General features: G+C 37.1%; 1 protein-coding gene across 1 annotated transcript; it reads left to right on the plus strand.

The window, feature by feature from the left end:
- The first annotated feature begins 16,169 nt into the window (after positions 1-16,169).
- TMEM244 (transmembrane protein 244) lies at positions 16,170-22,767 on the plus strand. The gene is made up of 6 exons (XM_059467287.1): positions 16,170-16,202; positions 18,337-18,422; positions 18,966-19,039; positions 20,099-20,224; positions 21,719-21,763; positions 22,673-22,767. Exons 1-6 carry the CDS (start codon positions 16,170-16,172, stop codon positions 22,765-22,767), a joined length of 459 nt encoding a protein of 152 aa, XP_059323270.1.
- Positions 22,768-24,528: the final 1,761 nt, after the last annotated feature.

The following is a 24,528-nucleotide window of genomic DNA, read 5'->3' on the forward strand; positions in this document are numbered from 1 at the left end:
AGGCTTCAGTTGCTACCTGAGCTTAGCTGAGAGAGTTTCATTTCAGCGTGCATTGACTCAAACTTATTTGAGCTGACTGTTAATAAGAGTCAAACACAACAATTCTCCATGGTGTAGAACCCACATCTCTTTAAACTAAACAAGAGCACAAGGTAATCTTGCACTGGTGCCATCCAAACAACTTTTTTCTCGCTTCTCTTCCAAAGTGGACTGAATTAAAAAATAATTTTACATCAGAAATTTGCAGTAGTTCAAGATCAGCAAGATATTTAGCAGATCAGTTCTGCATAACAACTGATGATTAGTCCTACTAGCACATAATATCAGATAGATTGGGAAATCACACCAATATTTTCAGGGGCTTCATGGGTCAGCTAGCAATGTTTTAAAATAAGTGCAACACTACAATCAGTAGGGCACTGATCCCTCAAACAATGTGACTGCCTTATTCCCTATGTATCTGTGTGAGATTACAATGGTGTGGTTTTATATATGTTTTTACAATTAAAATAAAATTTAGAAGATAAAACACACTTCTAAATCCACTCAGTGACTGGTCAGTCAAAAGCCCACAGAGATCAATAGGGCAGTAATTTTCAATGTGAACTGGGCTCAAAAACCTTTATATAATTTTGAAAATTTTGCCCAAGTCTAAAAACAATTGATTTTTTCTGGAGCCAAAATGTCATGTGCTTAGTGGATCCTCCTGGAACTCCAGGAAATATCTCTGACATTGAATGTTCCGAAAAATAAAAGTCATCGTGTTTTACACAGACTTGGCATCTGGAAAGACTGATCTCTGAGACCAGAGCTGTGTGAATTGAAGCAATTAAACAAAGTCGCTGTAGTGCTTATACAAAACTGTTGAGTGTAGCTCTCTCTACAGACCCCAGCAATCAATAGAGTTTCATCTGATCTTACACAGATCTTTCCTATTAGACTTCCTATCAATAGCTTTGTGAAACCTTAACTAACAACTTCCTAGAGAGAAATATTTCAAAAACCAACCTATAAGCGAAGTAAGAATCCTGTTGACAGATTCACCTTATTAAGGGCATACCATTCACTGCACTGATTTAAAATTTACCTGCAATTATCCCATACCTGGAAACCAGAAAAAATAGGAAATCTAGTTTGAAACACAGTTTTCAAATTGCAGAAAGGAATAAATCAATGGAATCAGTCTTAATAGGTGTTCACATGTTGGATTTTTTTTAATGTAAGGATGGCCATTTAACAGCAGGAGTATTAAGTTGCAGATCACATAACGAAAGTTTAATTTCCTTGGCTATATCTGTTCTCAACTTCCAAATGTTCTGAGGCACCATGTCAGCTCAAATGTTCCTTCGTTGGTCATCCCTCAAAGCTCACCCAGTGTGATGCAACATAATGTCAGCCCAGGCAACTTGCAGGGACTTTGCACAACTGTGGGGCTTGTGAGAGAGCAGCTGAATTTTACCCAGGTCAGGAATGCACAGCTGGGAGATTTCCCCAGCTCCAGTAATGCTCCCATCCCCACTCATCCACCCCAGTCACTCCAATCACACGTAACTGAGGAGAGCCTGTACTCAGATGGTGAACTTAAAATGTCTGTCATCCATGTATAAAAGCTGCTGTGGGCCACAGATAGCTCATTGGGCATGGGTAAATAAGTAGCTTGTTCTAAGATCTCCCTTTTTGACTCCTGAACCCAGACTTTGCCTTCAGTTCATTTGCTTAGTAACTATTCCCAGCAAGCAAATACAAAAGTAGTTTTTGATAAACCCATTGGTGGGAATCAATGCTTCTGAACACCTCCCATACCCCTCTGGCAGTCCAAACACATCAAACACATGCTGCCTTGAGTGTGAGGATAGTATATGAATCACCTGGTCTTTTACAAGCAAAAAAAAAAAAAAAGAGTAAAGTCTTGATACCCACAGATCTAGTGCAGGAAGTGTTGATGCTCTTGGACTCAGCAGGGCCTGAGCAGTGAGCTCTTCCAGCCAGCTCTTCACTGCTGCGATAGGAAAATGCATCAAAGGAGTCACACAGGACATTTTGTGGTGACATCCACTGGATGGCAAGTTGATTAGATTCTTTGAAAATTTAGATTATATCATTCAGATATCTTGAGGTAAAAAAAAAAAGTCGTACTGAATCTTGTCAAGTAGCTTAAAAATCAGCAGTTCTGATCTTCAAGGTGAGAAAACATTTTGCTTTTTCAATATGATAATCATTCATTCCTATGAATAGAAGCTGAATGAAAAAAAGAGTCCACTTTGACCTGTCTGGAATAGCTACTAAGAAACCTGAATCTAAGTGAGTGAGGAACAGCCTAAATGAAAACAGATAGGAGTATGACCTCATCATTATTATGCATATAAGTATTACAGATATCAAAATATGTAACAGTTTTCTTATATAGCATAAACACTGTATTTTTTGTAAACAGCTGCAAAGGTTGGCCTTAGCCTTGAGTAATTCTGTGAGGATGGTAAAAAGGCAATTGGAAGGTACTTTTTAGGCATACATTTTTGTTTTAATATTATTTGTGTTTTTAAGCACAAAACCTTGAAGTTGCTTTGAGGTTTGGCACCTTGGAAGTTATTCCACTGGAGACAATTAATACACTATACTTCCAACTGTATATAGTACTACTGAATCAGATAGCACAGTCTGTAGTGAAGATGTCCCAACATTTTTCACTTCTAAACGGCTCTTAGAGTTACTTTGTCACATGAGTTTTGAGCTGAAAAATTTCTTACTAGTTTCTTTTTCTTAGCTTTATTATTTTCTTGTTTATTTCTCAATTTACAGATATAATAATGTAAGCTTTTATGAGGAAAGGGGTGGACAAGAAGTGTGTCATGTTGCCCATATTGAAAATGTTCTGGGTTTTTACATTAAAATTTTTACTCCATCCAGTTATTGAGGTAAAAATATTAAATTTGACAAGCTTTATGCTAGAGAATTATTCATGCTGCTCCTCTTTAAATCTATTCACGTTTGAAAAATTTCATTATGCAAGTGTTCAGAAAATACTAGCTAGATATTTAGCTGAAAATTCTGGAAAGTCTGTCTGCTATGAACCCACTCAAGGCTGCAGTAACTTAATTCTTCCTGTGATTACAGCCAAGCTCCACAAAAATGTGTGCCTCTCAGGGACCTTTCTGTTGACAAGGTACAGAGGAGAAAACAAATTAATTTGAATACAGTGTAGACAAAAGTGAAATTTAGGAGTTAGTGGTTATGCATGTGCAGAAAGAAATGGAAGGATGAGCAAGAGGGTGGGACAATGAATTGCCAAGTGTATATGCAGGAGACTGGGACTGGGAGCTCATGTGGAAGATGAGGTTTAGAGGATGACAAACAACCATGGTGCACAAAGGAAGAGAAATGAGGTTAGCTGAACAAAGGGCCAGGACAAATATGTTAAGAAAATTAGATGAAGGTTCCAAGGGAAGAGGTCAAAAATTATCATCAGTTCTACCAGGGATTAAATAGGGCAAGAGGGCTAACCTGTGGTTTGGAAGTTGGTCAATGGTTTAGTTGAACTAATTGGGTAGCTAAGAAGACAGCCTTGTAAAAGACATAAAAAATAAGATTCAAACAAAACAAAACAGCATTTAAAAGCTGCAATGCAACATTAATTGTAAACTTTTAACACATAAGAAATGTGGGCATTGACACTGCTTTTGAAACTTTAATTTGAACCCTTGGGCACAGGCATAATGATACACTCTTATGGCATGATGATAGACTATTTCTTGTACAGAAACCCAGCCTTGCTCAGGGAACCCCATTATAAGAAATCTCCTCTGGGTTTCCACAAGGTTATATATTGAAGGTTACAAAGCTCCTGCTTCATTGACTCTGGCAGTCAAAAGGTGTGAAATGCATTAAGCAGTGGATTGCTAGAAGGAAAGCCACCTGCATGGAGATGCTGAAAATTAGGTTCTTTCTTTGCCTCTGACAGTTTTTGTATAATACTAAACAAGTAATTTCCAGATGGTCACTAATTGTTCATTTTCAGAGAGCCACCCAAAGATCTGAGAACTAGTTTCAAATACTGTGGGCCAGTCATAGCTGAATTCTACTGGAACAATGCTTCAGACATAATGGATTGAGAAGGTGTGTCTTTGGCACATCGGACATTGGATATTACAGAATAGTTTTGAGTTTGAGTTTTGGCTTTCCTATTCTATGGCAGTTAATGATTCTCACTTCAAACTGTTCTTCAGGTCCAGATAACTCTCCAAATAGAGAAATGTAATTCAATTTGTGTATTCCAAGATATTTCAAGTTGAATATTTCAATAAACAACTCTCTTATTTATGCAAAACTACATGGATTTGTTTTCTTCAACTTACACATCTAGTTCAGTCCTACAGGGCTTTTGGCACTTTTTTGATTAGCTCGTGATTCATCTCAAAGGGTCAACTGTGCTCTTGAATTAAATACTTAAGTAGAAAAAAAATAAACAGTTTTGGAATGAGAAAATCACTGTATCTTGGATTTACTGAATCCATAACCTATGTGGTTAAGCTCTGTAACTAAAATAGAACCTCCACTTTTGGACAGAAACCAGAGTACAGTCTGGAGTTACAGCAGAATATAATGTAGACAAATTAATTTCAACAGAACAATAGTTTGAAGCATTGTATTAATTTTATTTTCAAGCTCAAGAAACACAGATTGTGATTCTTTCATACCCAAGCAGAGTTCATTAAATGACAGATAATGTAGGAAGATACAGAGCCAAAAACGTGGGTTAGAAAAGGAATATTTTTTGTAGTAGCATGGGAGGATGAAACTCAGAAGAGCCTTTTATATCTTTTAGTGACTCAGGTATTGTACACTCAGATGAGTGCCTAACAGCACAACAGTTTGCAGCGCAAATTCTCAGGCTAGAGGGCTGAAGGGAAAGAGTTGCATGAGGGAAATGATAAGTGTGCCCAGATCAGCTGAAATCAAACTCAGGGCACCCCTAATCCTGAAGTGATGTTTACAGCTCATGATGCTGCAATTAGAAAAAACAAGTACACACACACACACACACACACACACAAAAAAGGCAAAACAAAAAAGAAATTCACTAAGTGCATCACAACTGCAAATAGCACAGAAGAATTTAAATATAATACTCACTCAGAGTATTAAATGGTAGAAATTTAACCTAGAACCTGCCATTTGCTGAAGTCTATTTCTTTATCCTTTTTCTTTTTTTTTCCCATTGTGAACATATGCAATGTGGCACCTTGCATTAACAGGTCTCATTTCACCTTCCTCTGACCCAAACATCCAAAAAACTTCATACTACAGGAAATATTATTCTCCCACATAACTGTAGATTGATGGGAGATGCATAGGAAATCTAAGGCCTCCTAAATTCCACAGAGAAAGTTTAAGCAAGAACTAAGAAAACTCCTGAGACCCTGCTCTGTTTCTTAATACAAATGTTAGCATAAAAGAGACAATCCCTCCCCTTCTAAAAAGGTCACTCAAAAATAAGGATTTTTTTCTAATTTTAAAAGTGTATGAGAATGTATGCTTACAGCCTCAAAAAATTTTTTTTTTCCTTTTTCATCAGAAAAGTTAACAACTGTTACAGAAAAATGACTTCAGCCTTCTAGGCTGTGAGAAATCCACTGCATTTGAATTACAGATCTGAAATACTGCAGGAGTTTATTCCAAGCAATTTTCCTTTGCGCAAGACAATGTCTTGTACTGAAAACAAGTTCATGAAATTTAAAAAAAAATCTGAGACACTAAATCGATCTTTAAACATTTATTTAATTTTATTTAAAAGAGCCCCCTCAAACCATAAAATGGATGATTTAACGCAAGAACTAGATCCCCTTACCTTCTACATGAAAGACAAGCCTAAGAAGGGGCTAAATTTTCAAGAGTAGTTCACTTGCAAGGGAAAAGCTCATAAGTGTATATTCAGGTCAATGGTCTGGCCTTTTGGTTAAAAACTCTGAAAACATTGGTTTTGGCATGGCAATAAGGTGACGTTGCAAGTTCCAGCAGGTATCATCTTTTGTTTTCACAGCCTACAGCCAGAAGGAGCCATTAGACCCTGTAGCTTTAGCTCCTGTAGGACACAATTAGGTTTAAGCCAGACCTGTTACTGCATTATATTCAAAATTAAGCTGTTAAGTTAGATGAACAAGGTTGCAGTGCCCAAAAGAGTAAGAGATTTGTTGGCCACAGTCAGAAACAGGACATGGAAGGTAACACTTGTGCCCAAGGCTTTGGCAAGATCAGAGAGCCCAAAAGGTGAGGTGACCTCAGAGGATGAAACACACTTCACACAACACAGGAAGAAAAAGTCCTCTGTAGTGTTTGGCAAATGTAATGTGGTGGTTACTCTTTTCCACCTCCAAGTCTGGTAAAATCTGCATACATAAGGGGGACACATTAGGGACGACAAGAAAAGTGGAGATCGTGCACATGGCCTCAAAGCATGAATTGGTTCTGCCTGAGGTCCCATATCCTGGTGTGGTTGATCTCTGGACTTAGAGGACTATCAAGAAATTTGGGATGGCTTGCTTACACATTGCTAATTGTCCATGAGACAGAAGAATGCTCTGCTGATTCTTTCTGGCTAATAACTAATGGCCCAGTGCAAGAGATCCCATTGCAATGATTGCTTTGCTGCACAGTTGAAGTTTAACAGGCACACAGAGGGCGATGCCTGCCTTATCCCTGAGACCTCTGGAGGGTGGCAATAAACATCACTTCACTGGACACAGACCTAGCAAAACCAGAGGGAACTGCACGCCTATTCAGCCAGCCCAGTGAACCTACTACACTCCTTCTCAGGAACTGGGTTAAAGCAAATCTTTTTAGTATGAATTTTGCTTGAGGTTCTGACTTTTCCTAAACCCTCTGCAAATTTTTAAAACTGCCGATTCGCCACACCAATAGAAATTAAATTAGAACTCAAATTTTATTTTTGATATTGTGAGACAAGTAAGCTACACTAGCATTTAAAAGATATCCCAAGTCAGAATTGCCAGGCTATTTCCTTAAGAAAATGAGAGTACCACTGCTGATCCTTTGTTCTTAAGAACCATTAAATCTCAAATAACCTAATCCACAAAAGAACCTGTGAAAATTCAGATTTCATTTAAAAACTTATCAAGGAGGGATACCAATATCAGTTAATAGCACTGCAAGAACATAATATTTAGATATACATTTATATGTACATATCTGAATTTTAGGAAATTAAAATAGGCAAGTAAGAGAGTATTTGTCTAACTCCTGCTTTTAAAAGGGATCTCTGTCTCTGACAGGTGATGTCAGACCAATGAACAATAGAGAAGTACACTAACAGACACAAGGCCTATGCCAATTGTCTCTACTGTAAGATCACAGAATATTTATTTCCTTGCATTATGATAGCAACAGTGAAGTGTCACTGGTGTGAAATGGATATAAACAAGAACTTGAGTATGTTAATGTGTTAATGAGTTTTTATAAGTGACCACAAATAGCACTTGTGTATGGAAATTTGCAGCAGCTGTTTAGAAAAGCCATCCACTACTGCAAAATTATCAGGGAAAAGGAAAGGATAACATCTTAAGAGGTTCTGCCCCTAGCTGAGGCTCTGTGTGAAACAATGCATGCAAAACTCTCCAAATCAGAGATTTGTGGCACATGAAGGATTGGGCACTGTAAAATGTGAGCATTCACATGGGTCCTGTATAGCTGGGCACATATGAAAAGGGATTTTGGTTTTCAAGTCTCTTTTGTCCCTGTTGGCATGTGCCACTCACTGCCTCTTGAGTCCCATGGAACATACCTGGTACCTAAAACTGAATGATGGGCCTGAACTCTGGCATTTTTCCTGTGTGATGTGAAGTTAAAAGCTTTAGTACAACAGACTTAATTTAAACAAGCAAACAGAAGCAAATATGATATTTACTTACTGTGGGCGATTTCAGTACCTAAGGTTAAAAAGCCATCTGTTTCTCTGGTGTAATTCCACTGGTTTCAACGGAATCAGGGCAGGATGAATTTGATGCAATACGTTCACCTGGTCACCTAGCACACAGCAGAGACGTTCCCTTTGTGTGGAAGGCTGCACACAATCAGTTTGCCATCTAGTGGCAACTATTTTGAGCACAGACAGCAATTTAAACCGGAATGTGATTATTTTAAATAGCGGGATGTGTTAAATCAACTGAGGTGAATGAAAACACCGGCAAAAACTATTTTGAAGCCTCAAAGGGTAACTGCATATATACCCAGAATTGTACATTCTGACAGGGAAAATATCCTGACTCTAGTTGTCCAACAAAAGCATTTCCAATTGTGCCAATACTTTCTGCACAGTGTGACTGGATATAGATCACCTGTAGCATTTTGCATAAAAGAAGATGGAACAACATACTGGCGACACCTTCTAATTCACCCCGATCCTGTCAATATCTCTCTGGGGTTAAAAAAATGCTGTTCCTGAAAATTTTCACACAAACTGGCTCTGCCTGAGTAGTCTGAGTGATGGAGCTGCAGCTGCTTATGTGGGAAAAGCAATGACATGGCCAAGTCAGACTGTTTGTATTAAGGTTATGAGTTACCAATAGAAAGGCTAGTCACAGCTAGAGATCAAATGCCATACCTCCAAACCCAAAGCAGCTACTAGAGTCTGCTCAGGAAATGCAAAAAAGATGTACTTTTTGGTGGTGGGTGGTCTGGTAGTACTTATGCATTTATGTGAGTGGGCTTATTTTCCTTACTTTAATGTTAATTCAGTTGTTCTTAAAAATGACTGGACATTTATCTGCTTGTAGTACTTAAATGATCTTTGTTACTATACTATTCCTTGACTATTAATACCATATGTATTGTGACATAGGAAATGTACCTGACATAGAAAAATGCTATTATCCTTTTATAATTGCTTCAAACTCAAAGTGACAAAGACTTCTGCCCTTCTTTCTGCACAAGGATTTCCATAAATTTAATAAGAAACTTAAAAAAAACCCATTAAAAGTGGTGTCAGAATACAATGTTCCTAGACCTGATTTCAAGATGGTAAAAAGATACAAGTCCTGCATGTCTGAGTTCTATTGAGAGCCTATTCCATAATGATGGAGATTTAATACTTAAGAACCAGCTGATGTCAGTCTGTCTAGAAGGCATGCCAGTAGCTAGCAGTACCCAGCCTCAGTGAGTGACAGGAACCAAAGAGTGACAAAAGGTCAGCTATGAACACAGGTCCTCCCATTTTAGAGTACCCTGAACTGGCAGGGGAATCCCCAAAAGGCTGGAAACTTGAGTAACATGGCGTAAAAAATTGGATTCAGGGAAGATTTTAGGCTGTTGAAATTCATATTAGGATGTCATTAGCTATTATTGAGCAGAAAACTATTTAATAATGAATTCTGTTAAACTGGAGTTGTACTAAAGAGCTGTTGACATGCATTTTGGAGATGTCATAAATACAATTTTGTTTGTTTGTTTTCTGACAAATATCAGCTGTATTTAATGTCAGAGGAGCACTGAAATTGAGTAAAAATTCTTAACATGACAACATTTATCATGTTTTAGAGCTTAATGATATGTCTGCTTACACTAGTTGTCAAAAATATAAATATACATGGATGTTTCATTAGGTTCCTCTTTGCATCTGTATTCAACCTCCTATTCAGTGATCACAGACAAATGCTCAATTCATTGAAAAGAGACTTTAGCCCCATTTATCAATCTAGCTGTGATAAAGTGACTTGCATTCTGTTCTGGGCCATGAATCATGGTCACAAGAGTTAATTAAAGTTCTAATGGCAGGGTCAACAGGGTCAAGTGAATGAGTTTGTCTATATGTAATTAGGGCTGAACAGATGATAATGAAATGCAACAGGTGTAACCTAACATCAGAGAGCAGAAGCTGTCTGATGTATTAAAGTGCTTGACCTGAAGATTCAAAATTGCTTTTGGAGTAAAAGGTTGGGGAAAGTACCTTTGTACTTGTAAATGGAGGAAATTTCTCTCTAGAAGGAGACAATGCCCCAGCACCATCTCTACTCTCATTTTCAAACCTGCTAAACTGAAGCAAGTGAGTAATGCAGTTGTTTCAACAGCACACATTTTTATTTTCTAGGCAAATGCAGTGTAAATATGACTGCAGAAAAATAATGATAAATGAGAAAATTTTGCAGGTGGAAATTCACCCTAGACGTTGTTTATTCCCCATCAGATCAGTTTTAGAATTCCTCTATTTTCACATATTAGAAGGATGAGTTCAAACTAAAGATGGCAAATAACAAAAATCACAAATTTGTGGCATTTTCAATGTAATAGGAAAATACATCATTTATCCTGACTCCTCTATACATATTTCTCTTTCTCAAAAGCTTGCTCCTTCTAAAACTATCACTTTCCCCTGGTACTGATAAACAGAAGGAGCTTCACGGACAGGACAAAATGCATGCAGAACAATTTACTGCATAATCCTAAGAACCCAGTGCAAAAGCACTGAGGCAGGTGTATTTGAACTCCAGAGAGCAAAGGGAAACGTGTGAACATGTAGGTGTCCCAACAGTCTTTCCCCAGCAATCCCCCAGCTGTAAATTAACAGGTTTATGATAGCTATTGGCAGTGCAAATTTCTTTCTGCTACCTCGCCCATGCTGGAATCAGCCCTTCAATCAGAAGGTACACTTCTGCAAATGAAAAAAGGAGTGTAGTTTCCATGCCCAATCAATCCCAGTGTGTCTCCTAAGAGCACCAAAAAGAGATCATTTATTAGTGCCACATATTGCTATGCTGGGGACACCTTCCTACAACAAACAAAAATGAGACAGGTCATGTTGTGGAGGCTCTACAGTCACATCTATCCCAGTAAATTAAAACAGTGACATCTATGACAGTTGCATCCACCACAGTAAATTGATTCAGTGACTGGGAACATTCCTGGGCATAGAAATGGGATGGCACATTGAATTAAATAGCAATAGGAAATGTTCTTGTCCCTGCTGGCTAGCACAGCTGGGGAGGACGGCCCAGGCCCTGGTCATGCTTCCCACATGGTTTGTGGGCAGCCACTGTGTCTGCTGGAGTGAGGGCACACCACCCATGCCATGCCTCATGGCCCAGGAGCATCCATGGCACTGGTGTGTTACCAGTATACACAGAGTGGGTGGCTGCTTGCTGAGATTTTGGTAAGGTTCACAACTCATAGTTGAATCAGCCATACAGCTAGCAGTCCCATTAACTGCTCAACTATTCCAATATCACCTGCAATATCCTGTCATCTAGATTTTGGCTTTTTTTAATGGTGGAGAACCAGGCTTGGCAGCTGTTAGATGATGTGGTAACAGCCTGTTGGCATACCCTTGAGAGAGAGCAGTGAGAGACAGTGTCAGAGAGGAAGCTCAAACAGAACCATGGTGGGCTAATCCCAGGCCCATCAAGGAGAACCACTGTCCCATCTCTGCAAGCCCAGGGGAGCTCTGACATTCAGTGGCAGGTGGGAACACAAATTACAGCCTGTGAGGAGCAAACACCTTCCAGGTTTTTCTCAGGAGAACTTCAGCCCCTTTGCCCAGGTGTGAAACCCATCAAGATGAGTCACTTGGAGTTTCTCTCTGAATCACCTTTCAGGTTAAAGGGGTGGGACACAGTATTGGATGCAGGGGAAGAGTGTTTTTTGGGCTTGCCCAGTATTTGTAATGAGGTGTTTAAAGGTGGAACCAAAGGCTGGAAAAGGAGGGATTTAGGTGATTGGTGAAGGTACAAGTGTGGCAAAGTGTGTTGAGTGTGAGAGTCTGGGCCCGAAACTGGAGTGGGGCTGCAGTCACAGGGGTGAATACGTCCTGGTCTCAGCAACTGGACAAACTGGGATCAAGATGCCAACTCCTGGGCAGAGAGTGTGCTGATCCAGCTTCTGGAGCCAGGTCACAGCTGCCTTTCTGTGTGCATAAATATGTATAAATCTTCTCACTGATGAGCTCCCAACCTACTCAGACCACAACGGGAGCAGAATGAGACCTCGGGTGGTGTCTGTGTGTCTGAGCTCTGCGGTATCCATGTACACATGTACACATATGCATGTATGTGATGTGTATGCACATATAGGTATGCTCTGTGTGTGTGCTTACACACAGCCTGGCTGCTCTTTGATCTTGGGAGCATGGAGGTGCAGCAGCCTTTCCTATCTCCAAGTGTTTGATCCCACATGATGCATTTTCCCTTAACCATAGCAGCAATTTCACAGCTCCTCAGTTTTTGTGGGCTTAGTCCTAAAGGGATTTTTCAGTGCTTCACTGTACTTATCAAAAATTCCCACTAACACTAGTGGAAATGCCAGAATATCTTCAAAATGTAGGCTTCTCAGCAGGTTTAGCTTCTCAGCAGAAAGGCCAAATATTGATTTTTTTTTCTTTTTTTTAAATACAGACAATTAAACTTTCTTCTTAGACATACAGTGGGGCCAGAGTGGAAAGTTTACATTGCTGCAATTGTGTTATAGCTTCTCTCTGGATAAACAGAAGACTTCATTTTCAGTTCTATCAATCCCACACCATTCACAAACAATAAAATTAATTTCTAGTTTGAATAAATAAAGCCTATTAAATTGGTTTCTTTGCCAATACTTTCAAGCTTTATATTGAACTTGTTCTCGAAGCCAACAGCGTCAGTTAGCAAAACAAAAGATGTTTACTATTTTTGCTATTAATTAATTCAACTCCTTAGATACAAGTAGCTCATTGGGGTTAATTATTTCTAAAAAGAATCCAATTCATTTTCAGTTTGCTAATCAGAAGGAATTATACCAGTTTTTGAGTTTAATTCTTTTGGTGCTATGAACATTTTAGAATTTGTAAGCTTTAACACAGAAATTCAAGGAGACAACTTTTCCTAAAATTCACGTCTTATTTAATCAATTATATTCTAAGTTCTTTTAGATAAAATTACCAGGAATAGGGGCATTGTTAAAAGCAATTCAACAAAATTTGAAAGTAAAAATAGAACATACAAAGAACATTCCTGCTTCCACCTAATTCTCAGATTCCTCACCCCTTAAAATGGATCCATCTGCAATGGAGATTGAAGAAGGAAAGAAGCTAATTGCTTTAATCCTCATGATGGCAGAGTTGAGACCTCACATGGTTCTGTCTCCTCCCATTTGGGAGTCAAGCTGTCATTTTAAGGCTGGACAATGCATATTTGGCCAGTGCCAAACTGTAGGGGCTGTCCTTCATGGGACACAGCTAAGCTGTATTTAGCCATGACACATTCCAAGTGAAGAAATCTCAGTGCCCTTCACTGCATTGACAGATTCTGCCAGTCACTTCCAGACACAAAAGCAGTGGCCACCATTTGTTTTTCCAAGCTCTTGTCCTCACACACAATGTAAGTGTAGTTCTTCCCTATCAGCAGATGGAGACAGAGTACACATGTTTTGATGCCATCCTCCAATAAACTAAAAATTTCTTACCACACAATCCAGTCTGCAACCATTTGGTTGAGCTCTCTATTTTTTTTAAAGATTTCAGGGTATCTAAACTGAACTAATCTAAAACTTGGCATTTATTAATTTCTCTGATTTTAAAACTTTTTTCAAGTTTTGGAATTACCTAAGAAATGTGATTCCTGGTCTAGCATTACTTTTGAAGGCCCAGAGCTGTAGTGCAAACAATCATCTTAACAGTAACACAAATTACCTGTTGTTTTCCATGAGATATTCCAGTAATATTGCTGTATGATACTGTTCTTCAAATTGTTGTTAATTTTTTTTGTTTTTTTGCAATACTATTTGACAGCATCACAAATTGTGGGTATAAATGGTAACATCCTTAAAAACACCAAAACCCAGAAAACCAACCCTAAATAATAAGCTTAGGCAGCAAACTTAGCTGTAAGCTTTACAAAATTTTCCTCACAGTTCATTATTACATTTGACTTTTTGTTTTGTTACAGGAAGCAGATAGGAACTAGGTATTGCCTTGATACTATTAGGTGCCATTATCATATTCTTAAGAAGAATTACTGCCTTATAGAAGTGTCCTTAATTTTACTTTCAGAAGGTGTTCTCCATTCTGTGATTTTCTGCTGTTATGGTTTTTTGGATGTGTCTTGGATATTGTCCATTACATATCACTACAAAGAGAGTATATGTGTAGAGCCAATGTCAAAAAATAGTTTTTACTAACAATTGTCAGGCATGTGAGGGTCAGGTATTGATATCCTATCCAAAGAACTGTTCCCTGTGGGTTTTCACAAAGCAAAGTAGCACCAACTCCAGGGGCTCAGAAGTATTAATGGAGTACTATTTTTCCTCACAGTCCTAATAAAGTTCTATAGTGTAATGACTAAAAGAAGAGTATGTGTTAAAAAAGTAGGGCTTGTTGAAACCAGATTAGACAATTTATTTTAACTTCCATTAAAACTTCTCTTTTGTCTCTCTCTGCTGAATAGGAATTGCCATTTTTCCTGCAGTTGATCCAGTAAATTTTAAGAAAATAAAAAATACAAAAAGTCATTATTCCGTTATCTCAGCATGCGGCTAACGGCATCATCTTTACAGTTAACATTCACTGTTCAGTGACTTAGTCAGTATTTTGGGTCACACACACTTTCTGCCACTTCCAAGTTTGATTTACTCCTGTTCCCTGGGCTACCACAATTTAAGTGTTTATGATCTTGAAGCAAGGGTGCAACAGAAATGTTATCTGTTCTCTCAGAGTATTTAAAGTTTTCAACTGTGCAAGAGGAATGGGAAGAACTTCTTTGTCTGCCCAACAAATCCATGCCTACAGCTTCGATTAGATTTCAGTCAAACTTGTTGATTTTGTTTCTATCATCAATCTTTGGTTAAATCCATCCTTTGTGAAGAAGTCAGTGAATATAAACTCTTGTTATGTTTAATAGTTAGCTGAGATTAATGCAATCCACTACTTTTTCAATTACCTTACTAATTATAGCTACTGAAAAAGTTTCTGCAGATTAATTTTATATTATGGCTGTTTTCAGCTGATTCTTTGGGGTGGATAGTGTGCTCTTTGAATGAATAATTTTATTCCTTTCCAAATATTTTTTTAATTATTAAAGCAAATATTTCTTCATTTATTTGCTACGTCTGACTATTGCAACTGTTCAAGCAACTTAGTTTAGGGTTTTTTATTTTGTTTCAGTATTTTTACTGAATAACTTTGTTATTGCTTTAGTCCCCAAAATAGGACTTTACTGATGTACAGATTTTCATGCTAGCATTTTTGCACAGAAAGAAATTTCACACAATACTACCAGTAATTTCCCTGGCAGTATTCACAATCTGGAGCTATCAAATCTATGAGTGAAAGCTCTTGTTTGCCGAGTGCAGACTGCATTTTAGAGCAGATAACATTTATTTTGTATGACTAAAAGGCATAAAAAACCTTAATGAAATTTGTACATATTATGTTAGTGTCAGCAGAAAAAGAAGAAGTTCATTCTTGGTTTAGTTTCAGAAGCATCTTCTTTTTCCAAATAATACAGCATACTGAATCATAATGTGCCTGTAAAAAGTCAAATTTGAATCCATTAAGGAGTTGCTCACTAGAAGCTGGATGTGCTCTAAAGCACACTAAATTTCATTCTACCGAAGGAACAAAATATGGTTCAGGGAAAAAAAAGAGTCATAACACAAGTCTGGAATTTCTCAACTTAATTATACCTAATTTAATGTGAATTATACTTGATGTATTAACGTGATAGTCAGAAGAAAAATGTTAGCAAAGAACATTGTGAAGAATGTACCACTCCACATCTATAGTCAATAGAATTAATGCTAGAAAATGTAAAAGATAATTAAAAGTAGGAAGTTATAATAACCCCAAGGAACTGTGATCATATGAATGCTGAAAAAAAAAGCAATTAAAAGGTGGAAAAGAATGATAATATTGTGTCTAAATAGCCAAGTCACGTTTTAGATGTGCTTTGGCTGACTGTAGCTCCAAAAGTACTCACATTGCATGAGCAAGCAGGATTTTCTCTTCGCTCTTTAGCAGCTTACATTTAGGCCACAGATGTCTTCTGTCTCAATTCAGTTTAATCCAATCAACTCACCTCACCCCACCCTGTCCTATACTTACCCGCTAGAATGTTTTTTGGGGTGAAAAGCAGCTGCTTCTTCCTGCTAAAGTTGGCATATGGAATATAGCAAGAGCACTTCCTTTCACTCATCATGTGTCCATGGCTCTCAAGGTCAAAACTGCTGAAACCAAGGTAAAGGGAACTGAGTTTATTTAGTGTTGTGTATGTCACCAGATAGTATTAGAGAATTAGACAACTGCTGCGGGGCTGGAATGAGCTGTTGCTTTCATTCTTACAGACTGTTCTTCAATGTTCTCTTCCTAAAAATACCCCAAAATTAAAAAGATACTTTATCCTATAGTGCTGGCAGCAAGTACTGCAAAGTGCATCTTATAAAAAGGATTGCAAAATATGTGATGTTGTTCCACTTATGAGATAAAATTCTTGAAGTGTCATAAAATTTTACATTTGATGTCAGCAGTGTTTTCTTAAGATTCTTCTTTTAAGTTGTTTTGACATATAATGAATAATCCTGTAGATTTTAACTTGTGAATTCTTTGCTTTAAAATACCAGAAGATCTAGAAAGGGGAAAATAGATTGAAAATAAAAAGTATTCTCAGATTAAAAAAATTTGTATGTTTAAATTTCTGTGGCAAGGTCAAATTAAAAAAAAATAGGTAGAATGTGATAAAACTGGAAAATTTTCAGTGTTTTTATTTTCGTGTTGTGTGCATTTCCTTGGCTTACTCAAGTGAGCAAAGCATACTATAGCTAATGCCTCACTACATCCCTAAAACAGGGACTAGGAATATTCTGGGTACAAAGAGAAAAATACGGTGCCTTTGAGGCCAAAGAAAGTGGGTGGCTGACTTCATGGCTGGGAATTCACCTACTGTAATCACAGGTCAATAGGTCATCATCTCACAGCCCTCCTTCAGCTCTGGGATGTTCCCTCCAGTCCCCTCTCCCCACTTTTACTACTGTACCAATCTCCATTTAGGGCAGATAAGGCTTCACAGAGACAGCTGCAAGAGGCAGAATGATGGATAAAGGAGAATCACAGGAAAAGTGCAGCTGCCCAGAGCAATGAAACAAAAAAGATTCCCACCAAAAATGTGCCAGACATTAAACTTCCAATGCTTGAAGTTTTGCTCAGGGGAGTAGGAGGCAGCATGGCTGCCAAACTTACGCGTGACACTGTAGTTGATTTCCATTACCACAGTCATGGTGTGCACTGTGGAAAGGAAGGGATCAAATGGGTTATTTGGCCAATTTTCATTTAGAATAAGAATACAGACAGTGCAAAGGAGCTGTATTTAGCCCACAAACCAATGTGGCTGAAGAGATTAATAGTTCTCAGTTTTTGTTTGGCTTTGTTTTGATGTAGGAAAAAAAAAAAAAAGAAAATATTAAGACTGTGCTGGACTTTTTGTTATTGACAAATATCAGTTTCTACAGGCATGATGGGTTTACCTCCTGTTGCATAAGAAACTAAAGCTCTTTGGTCCCTCTTCTTGTGGGAGACAGATGCAGTATTCAATACTGAACACTTTACGACATTTAGCAATATAAAAATAGGTGGTTTGATATATTCACAGTGTTCCCACTTCTGTCAATGTTGGATGCTTCTGTAAATACATTACCTACCACACAACCCCTCAAAGAACTAAGGCCAGAAATGAATGTTAGTGTTGAAGTTTAATCCTCAGAAGCATCTACTGCTTAGTAAGATCTCTTATTACCAGAGGGAGTTTGTTCCCTTTACAAGCCAAGATGTCCTTCCTGCATCTTTTGAATTTGTCTAGCTAGAACTTGTAGCTGTTTACTTCTTGTGTCTTCTCTGATAGATTAAAGACCCCTTAAGTACCTGGCATTTTCTGTGAAGGTACTTATCCATCATAATCAAATCATCCCTTGGAGCTAAACAGATTGACCTCTTTAGGGCTCTAGCCCTAATGGAGAAAAACCCCAAACATTTCTAGCTACAGCTCCCTTTTGAGTCTCTTCTCTGTACCTTCTTAATTTCTGAAAAACCGTCAAGAAATGTCCTTCTTCTTTTAGGAACACTTGTAAATTGTATATATTGTAGGTATATAACAATATATGATAAAAAAACAGCCACACATTACAGCCATACATTAGGAGCTGAAATGTACCAAAGCGCTTTTAGCACATTTATGTAATCAGCAACAGCAAAAATTCTGCCTAAATATTTTATTTTACAAACCTTTTTCACATTATATTTGATAGAAATCTAGAATTATTTTCTGAGAATGCCTGATGTTAGCATGGCTTTAGGTTTTACTGCTTTATGCCCTTTTGCAGGTTGTTCTGGTGAACCTGTTGATATGCATAATAGTTTTCTACACTGTGTACTACGTGGTCCTCTCTGTGTGCTTTGCAGTATTCAGGTAAGATTTCCTTGTCTTCAGTCTGACAGGCTGGCATACTGGAACTCATGGATGGAGACATGCCTGTTTAAAGGAAGCATCCAGACTGACGAACATAATTTTTGAAATTCAGTTAAATTGTTGTACCTGAGCCTTCTTTCAAATTGGCAAGTGGAGACTCAAAACTAATATAGCAAGTGGAGACTCAAAACTAATATAAATTGTTGGTTCTAATATTTGTCCTTGCAGTTACACCATGTAAATTAATGAACGCAAGAGAAATGATGACAATGAAAAAATGACAGGAAAATAAAGATTTTACAGTCAATGAAAAAGAGAAATTATATCCCCCCATTAAGTTATTGATTATCATGCATAGCACCAAATATCTTAAATAGAAGTGAGCAAGGGCAAAGCCAAAACTCAGAATGGGACTTAGAGAGCTTGCAAGAGTATTCCATTTGAAATACTATTTAAAAACACTCATAATACATCATGAAATCTAAACTCTAAATATTAAATACTAGAACTCTCTGTTTAAATTTATTAATTTTGTTTTCACAGGATTAAAATGTTGGATGGTTTGGCACCTTTTGATTTTAAAACAAATCCCTCATGGATTAACCCATATTATTTAGGTAACTGAAGTTTCTTTATCTTTTTTTTTCCCCTCACTCAAGAATCTATATTGCATATGGATGTAAACTTGTCTTGTCTTCCAATGGATAGTATTTTAAAGCTGTTTTAGTAATGATTTCTGTATTTTAACTACACTACAATTAAATGCTTATGCATCTTGCCAGCGCTTCTCATTTCTGAACTGCTATTTAAAATTCAAGTGATTTTTAGGCTTTTTGTTGAGTTCTTCTGATCTTGCATCATCAGAAGAAAATGTCCTGCTTTGCCAGGATGCTTCATTTTCATTGCAAAACAATTACCACTCCCCATCAAGTTCCTTTACAAAGTCGTTTAATTTAATTTTCTTACTGCAGCAAATTTCTTATGAATCACTGGATTCAGATCAGAGAAATGGGTCACATTCAACTAATGGCAATTTTGCTTTGGTAATGCTTTAATACAGTGGGCATTAAAATATCAGAATTTGATTGTAGCTCAATCCCTAAAAATATCTTTATATATCCTAATACAAATTTCTGCAATTTTTCTGAAGCTCTCAAAATATATTCTTTTTCCTAAAGAGCAATTCCTAAAAAATTACATGCATACATAAAATTTTACCAGATTTGTAATCTATTTTACAAAGGCAAACCTCATAATCTGTCAGTAAAATACATAAAGCTCAAAAGTAAATTGTTACGAAGCTTAAAAGAGTAATAAAAATGCATGGATGTTTGTATAGTGTTAATACTGATTCCAGATGAAGGAAGAACATTTATGTTATGCTAGTGGAAAAAAAATTAAAGCATATTCCATTAGAATTATTTTTCAGGGCCAAATATAATTACTGTATCTCAACATGATTTTTTCTCCAAATTTTATCCGTTTGATGCAACATGATTATATGTGAAAGACAGCAGCCATTTCATACCACCAATTAGTATTGCATCCTCCTTTCATCCATCCATGAAAGTGCATAACTATCTCAGGTATTTTATCTTCTTATTGCTATTGTTTGGAATATGAGAAGAAGTCTTTCAAAACCATGTTTAGTGAAAATATCCTATTTTCCTTTACAGTTCTTGTGATATCCCTGGAAATAACTTTCTTCCTTTGTGGTCTGCTGTTTGCTCTGGTTGTGGAAGAATGGGTTTGGGACTATGCTGTAACTGTTACTATTATTCATATCATCATAACTTCAGTCGGTAAGTAGGTTTACTGCTAAATAGTATCACATAATATCACAATTTGAAGGAAAAATCCACTAGGATTAGTACAATGTATTACTGGACTAACTTAATTTCCCCTAAAGCTAAATACATATGTATCTGTATTTTCCATCCATTTGACTCATGCCTCTAAATTCTCCCATTTTAAACTTAATTCTGGATCTGCAGAATCTGGATCCAGATTCTTAAATCTGGATCTGAATTTTAAACCATTACATTCTTATGAAAAAATCAGAGGTTTAGTTCATATTCTAACAATTCATATCAAACAGATCCAGGCTAGATACAATTTCTGCATCTGGGAGCTGTAGGTTTTTTTCAAAACAAGACATTAATAGTTGTTCATGTCTGGATATTTTAAGAACTACTCATTAACACTTTAGCTCAACTTCAGAGTAAAAACTGCGGTTTTCTTCAGCAAAGTCAGTGCAAAGGTTTTAAGTCAGATCATTTGAACTAAATCTCAATGAGGAAAATGAAGCATTTTACCACAGAAATGCATTTCCCCCACGAAACTCTACCCCTTAAAGGAAAGAAAAAGAAAAGAATTAGCTGCTGTACATGAGACCCTTCATGTCTTTTTGCCAACACCTAGTAATCTGCTTCCTCCTCTCATGCTGTTTAGCAGAATGCTTCTATGGCTAATTAGGAAATATATTTTAACTCCATCCTTGCCAGATCCTAGGTAGGGTCAGACAAGATTCTTTTCTCTTAAAACAATGAGGTTAATATATTTATTCTAGAATGCAGAAAAAGGGAAATATCTTTGACAAATTAGGACACCCTCCCTACTGTATAGAGATTAATCTTTCATTTTCCATTGCTTTGCCCATTTGTCTTTTAGCACATTATACAGGTGTGAGATTCCCCAGTTCCCTAACAAATTAAGCCAGACACCAACAGAGATTTTATCTTAAATTAATCATAATTTCTCATCTACTAAATTTGGTTTTCTGGGTTTTAGACTACTGGTATTCCTCATTAATAATTTTAGTATTTAAATCCAGGAATTTACAAAAGCTACCAACCCCCCCTCCCCCCCTGTTTGTATATAATTTTTACTGGGAGTTAGCTTCTGTCATTATATTGGATTATGTGTCCTGATGTCCCAACAGCCCCAGATTGATCATTGCTTCCTTCAGATGGCCAACCAAACCTCTGCTGGTGGACCCTGAGCTGTCAGCATATGCAGTGTGCTTCCCAGCCCCCTTTAATGCCCCTGTCAGCTTTCTTTGGGGGGAAATATGGGGTCTGAGAGTGGCCCTGCAGTTATCCCACAGTGGGGATATGGATCAGCTTGGGTGTGACCAGGGCAGATGCTGGTCAGGACCTAAAGCATTTGGCATTTCAATATCTGTAAAAAATACAATCTATGAAACACAGCAGACCGTTGATACCACAGTGCATTGCTTACTTGTCCCCATTCTTACTGTTTCAAAATTTACATTTGTATTTTTCTTCTTCTTGCAGTTATGTCTGAATTTCCCCTGATGTTACACTGGTGGCTGGCATTAGGTATAATTTCATTCTTTAAAGTTTATGGTGCTAAAATCTGTGTAGAAAATTAGTGTTTATAATATGAATTGTTGCCTCACTAATTTCAGAATTGTCAACATTTAAAGAAGAAGTGCAGGCATTTTGTTAATAATTCTTTTAATGACCCAGGTAAACAATTCTGTACTAGGATTTGCCACATCTTAGAAAAATCCTCTCTTTTAAGGCCAGAATATGCCCATTTAACACTAGTCTTGCAAACAAGCAGCAGACACATGACTTGAAATAAGTCATGATTAAGTCCTGACTAATCTCGACTTATTTAACCTTTAATAAGTTGAAATGTATCTCAATTCAGGTGCTAGAAAGACAGCTGTCCAAAGTTGTAGCCTTTCTTGATACCCTTTAAAATCAATGAAGGAAAACAGGTACCTTCAGAGTCAAGATTTATAAGCATTATGTACAAGTACTTAAGAAAGATGAGATGAATTCAGTCATCACGTTTCCTCAAAGTGAATGGCAAAACTACATTTCTGAATGCTTAATTTTCTGTAAAATTAGAAGCCTAGATTTTTACATGAAAAGTAGATTATCTTGAAAAACAGTAGTTAAGGAAAAAGGACTGGCTTCTGTTCCTTTCTTATATTATGGATAACAAGGATCCACTGCTGCAATAAATTCCTAAGTGATGGGGAGAGATAAATAAATTCCCTCTCCTACAACAGACTTTGCAATAGCAGTTGTGGAGGCTGATATCTTTGTAAGTAGTTAAAGCCTTGGGTAAAATGTTTAAGTTGCAGGGCTGTTTTTGTTTTTGTTTTTTTTTTTTTTTAATTGAAGACAAAATGAATGTTAGTTTAAAATTTTATCATAAAGTTTGTATTCCACTACAAAAATTAATACAAAACAACAACATATCTTTTCTTTCAGGATCTGGAGTAATTTCAATGATTTGTGGAGGACAGATTTTGGCATATTACTTGTTCAAAGACAACTTCATTTACCCAATTCTAGATGACTTTTGAAAAGGAGTATTAGAACTTGCCTTTATATCTATGTGAATTCTATCGTTTCATTAATCAATGTAATTGAAATGAAGTCAGCAACTGTCTAATTGTAAGGTTAATATTTAGCTTATCAGACCTCTTGTATCTTATGTTTTTGGCAATTTCATCACTTTCAGCTTTGTATATGCATTTTTTATTAATCAAGTAATTAGAAACACTGTCTCTTTTTTAAAAACCAAGAAGCCATAAGGAGGATTAGAGCAATGGTGCAACATTCCTGCAAAATCCTACAAGTAGAAGGAAAACATTTATTTGAATGTAATGCTTTCAGGGTGTCTGTTATCTGCTGTATTTCATGAAATGTGACTGTAACTTAGGCTGCTGTCTGACCTCTCACAAGCACTGAAAAACTTTAAAGTCACCTTATCTGGCATAAATCAGTGTAGGTTTAAAGCAGTCTTTACTGATAAACTCCTGGCAAAGAAGAAGGGTTGGACAGCACATATCTCTGCACCTCGTTCCATCTCAAAGCTCTCACTGGGAGGCAGAGGTACAATCCCTAATGTTGGGTTCACCCTTTTTGCTTCCAGGGGTGCTACAGGCAAATGTTTTCCACAAAAGCTTCAGGCTATTCTCACTTCCACTAATGACCCATTTACGGTCGGGCTGTGCTGAAAGGGGGAAAGGCAAATGCTACTGACACACTTTTCTACATAGCCTTCTTTCTTCCCCAGCTTCCAGCAGCCAAAGTGGGAGTTTATGGGTAGTGGTAACTAAAAACAACAAACAAACTGTAGGTGTGGCTTCAATTTACTCTTTATGTCTTTAATCATAATAAAGTTGTAACAGAAAAATTGTGAGAAGGCAACTTAGTCTTAAATATGAAATCCAGTGATTGGACTTCAACTGCAGTTTGTTCAGAAGAGGAAGACTAAATTGCTGTTTGCAAAGGAGTGCTAAATGTTGCATTTGCCTTAATCTCACTCAACAGATAATACCTCTGAAGAATCAGTCCCCTGTTGATCTAATCAAATATCCTAAAATTTATTGCAAGTTTTGACATTTTCAATTAAGTTTCGGTACTGAAAGTACATGTACAGTGGGAAGCATCATTCAGAAGACTCCCAAAAGGAGTTTGTTTCTCATGAATGATGCATATGTAAGTCGTTTTAGAGAGAGACCCAATATGTAAATCCATAGCACTGAACAGATGTAGACTTTACAAGTTCTTCAGCATGATATGCTGCATACTGAAGTCAGAAGGGATAATTCTGTAGAGTGAATAAACTGACTTGCAAATCTTCAGAAACATGACTGTGCAGATAACTGATACTATAGTTTGGAAAATGTTTGGGCACTTCTGGGTTTGTTTAATTTCAGAATTATAGAAATGGATGGGAAGGAAGTAATGTTTATCGTAAATTTGTGCCCCTGTTCTCTTCCTCACAGAGTGTTTGTGTGTAGGTAGTGTGCCATGTGGCAGAACATGAGTGGATTAGATATAAAGCTAATCCATGGGTGGAACATGTTTCTGTTTTTAACCTGACAGGATTTTCCTCTATGTGTGTCATCCCAGCTGAAGCTTTTAGTTGCTCTGCTGCCCAGCCTCAACATTTTTGACTTTTATTTTCTATTTAAAATTTTAAATCACCAGCAAGAAATACCTTCTGACTAATATGAAGAGTGCTTTAGTCCCAGTATTTCTTCAAAGCACATACAACTAAGCCAGTGTTAGAAAATCAATCACAGCAGGACCTCTGTCAAGGATTAAAAGCATTA

The sequence above is a fragment of the Ammospiza nelsoni genome, chromosome 3, assembly GCF_027579445.1.
Source record: "Ammospiza nelsoni isolate bAmmNel1 chromosome 3, bAmmNel1.pri, whole genome shotgun sequence".
NCBI lineage: Eukaryota > Metazoa > Chordata > Aves > Passeriformes > Passerellidae > Ammospiza > Ammospiza nelsoni.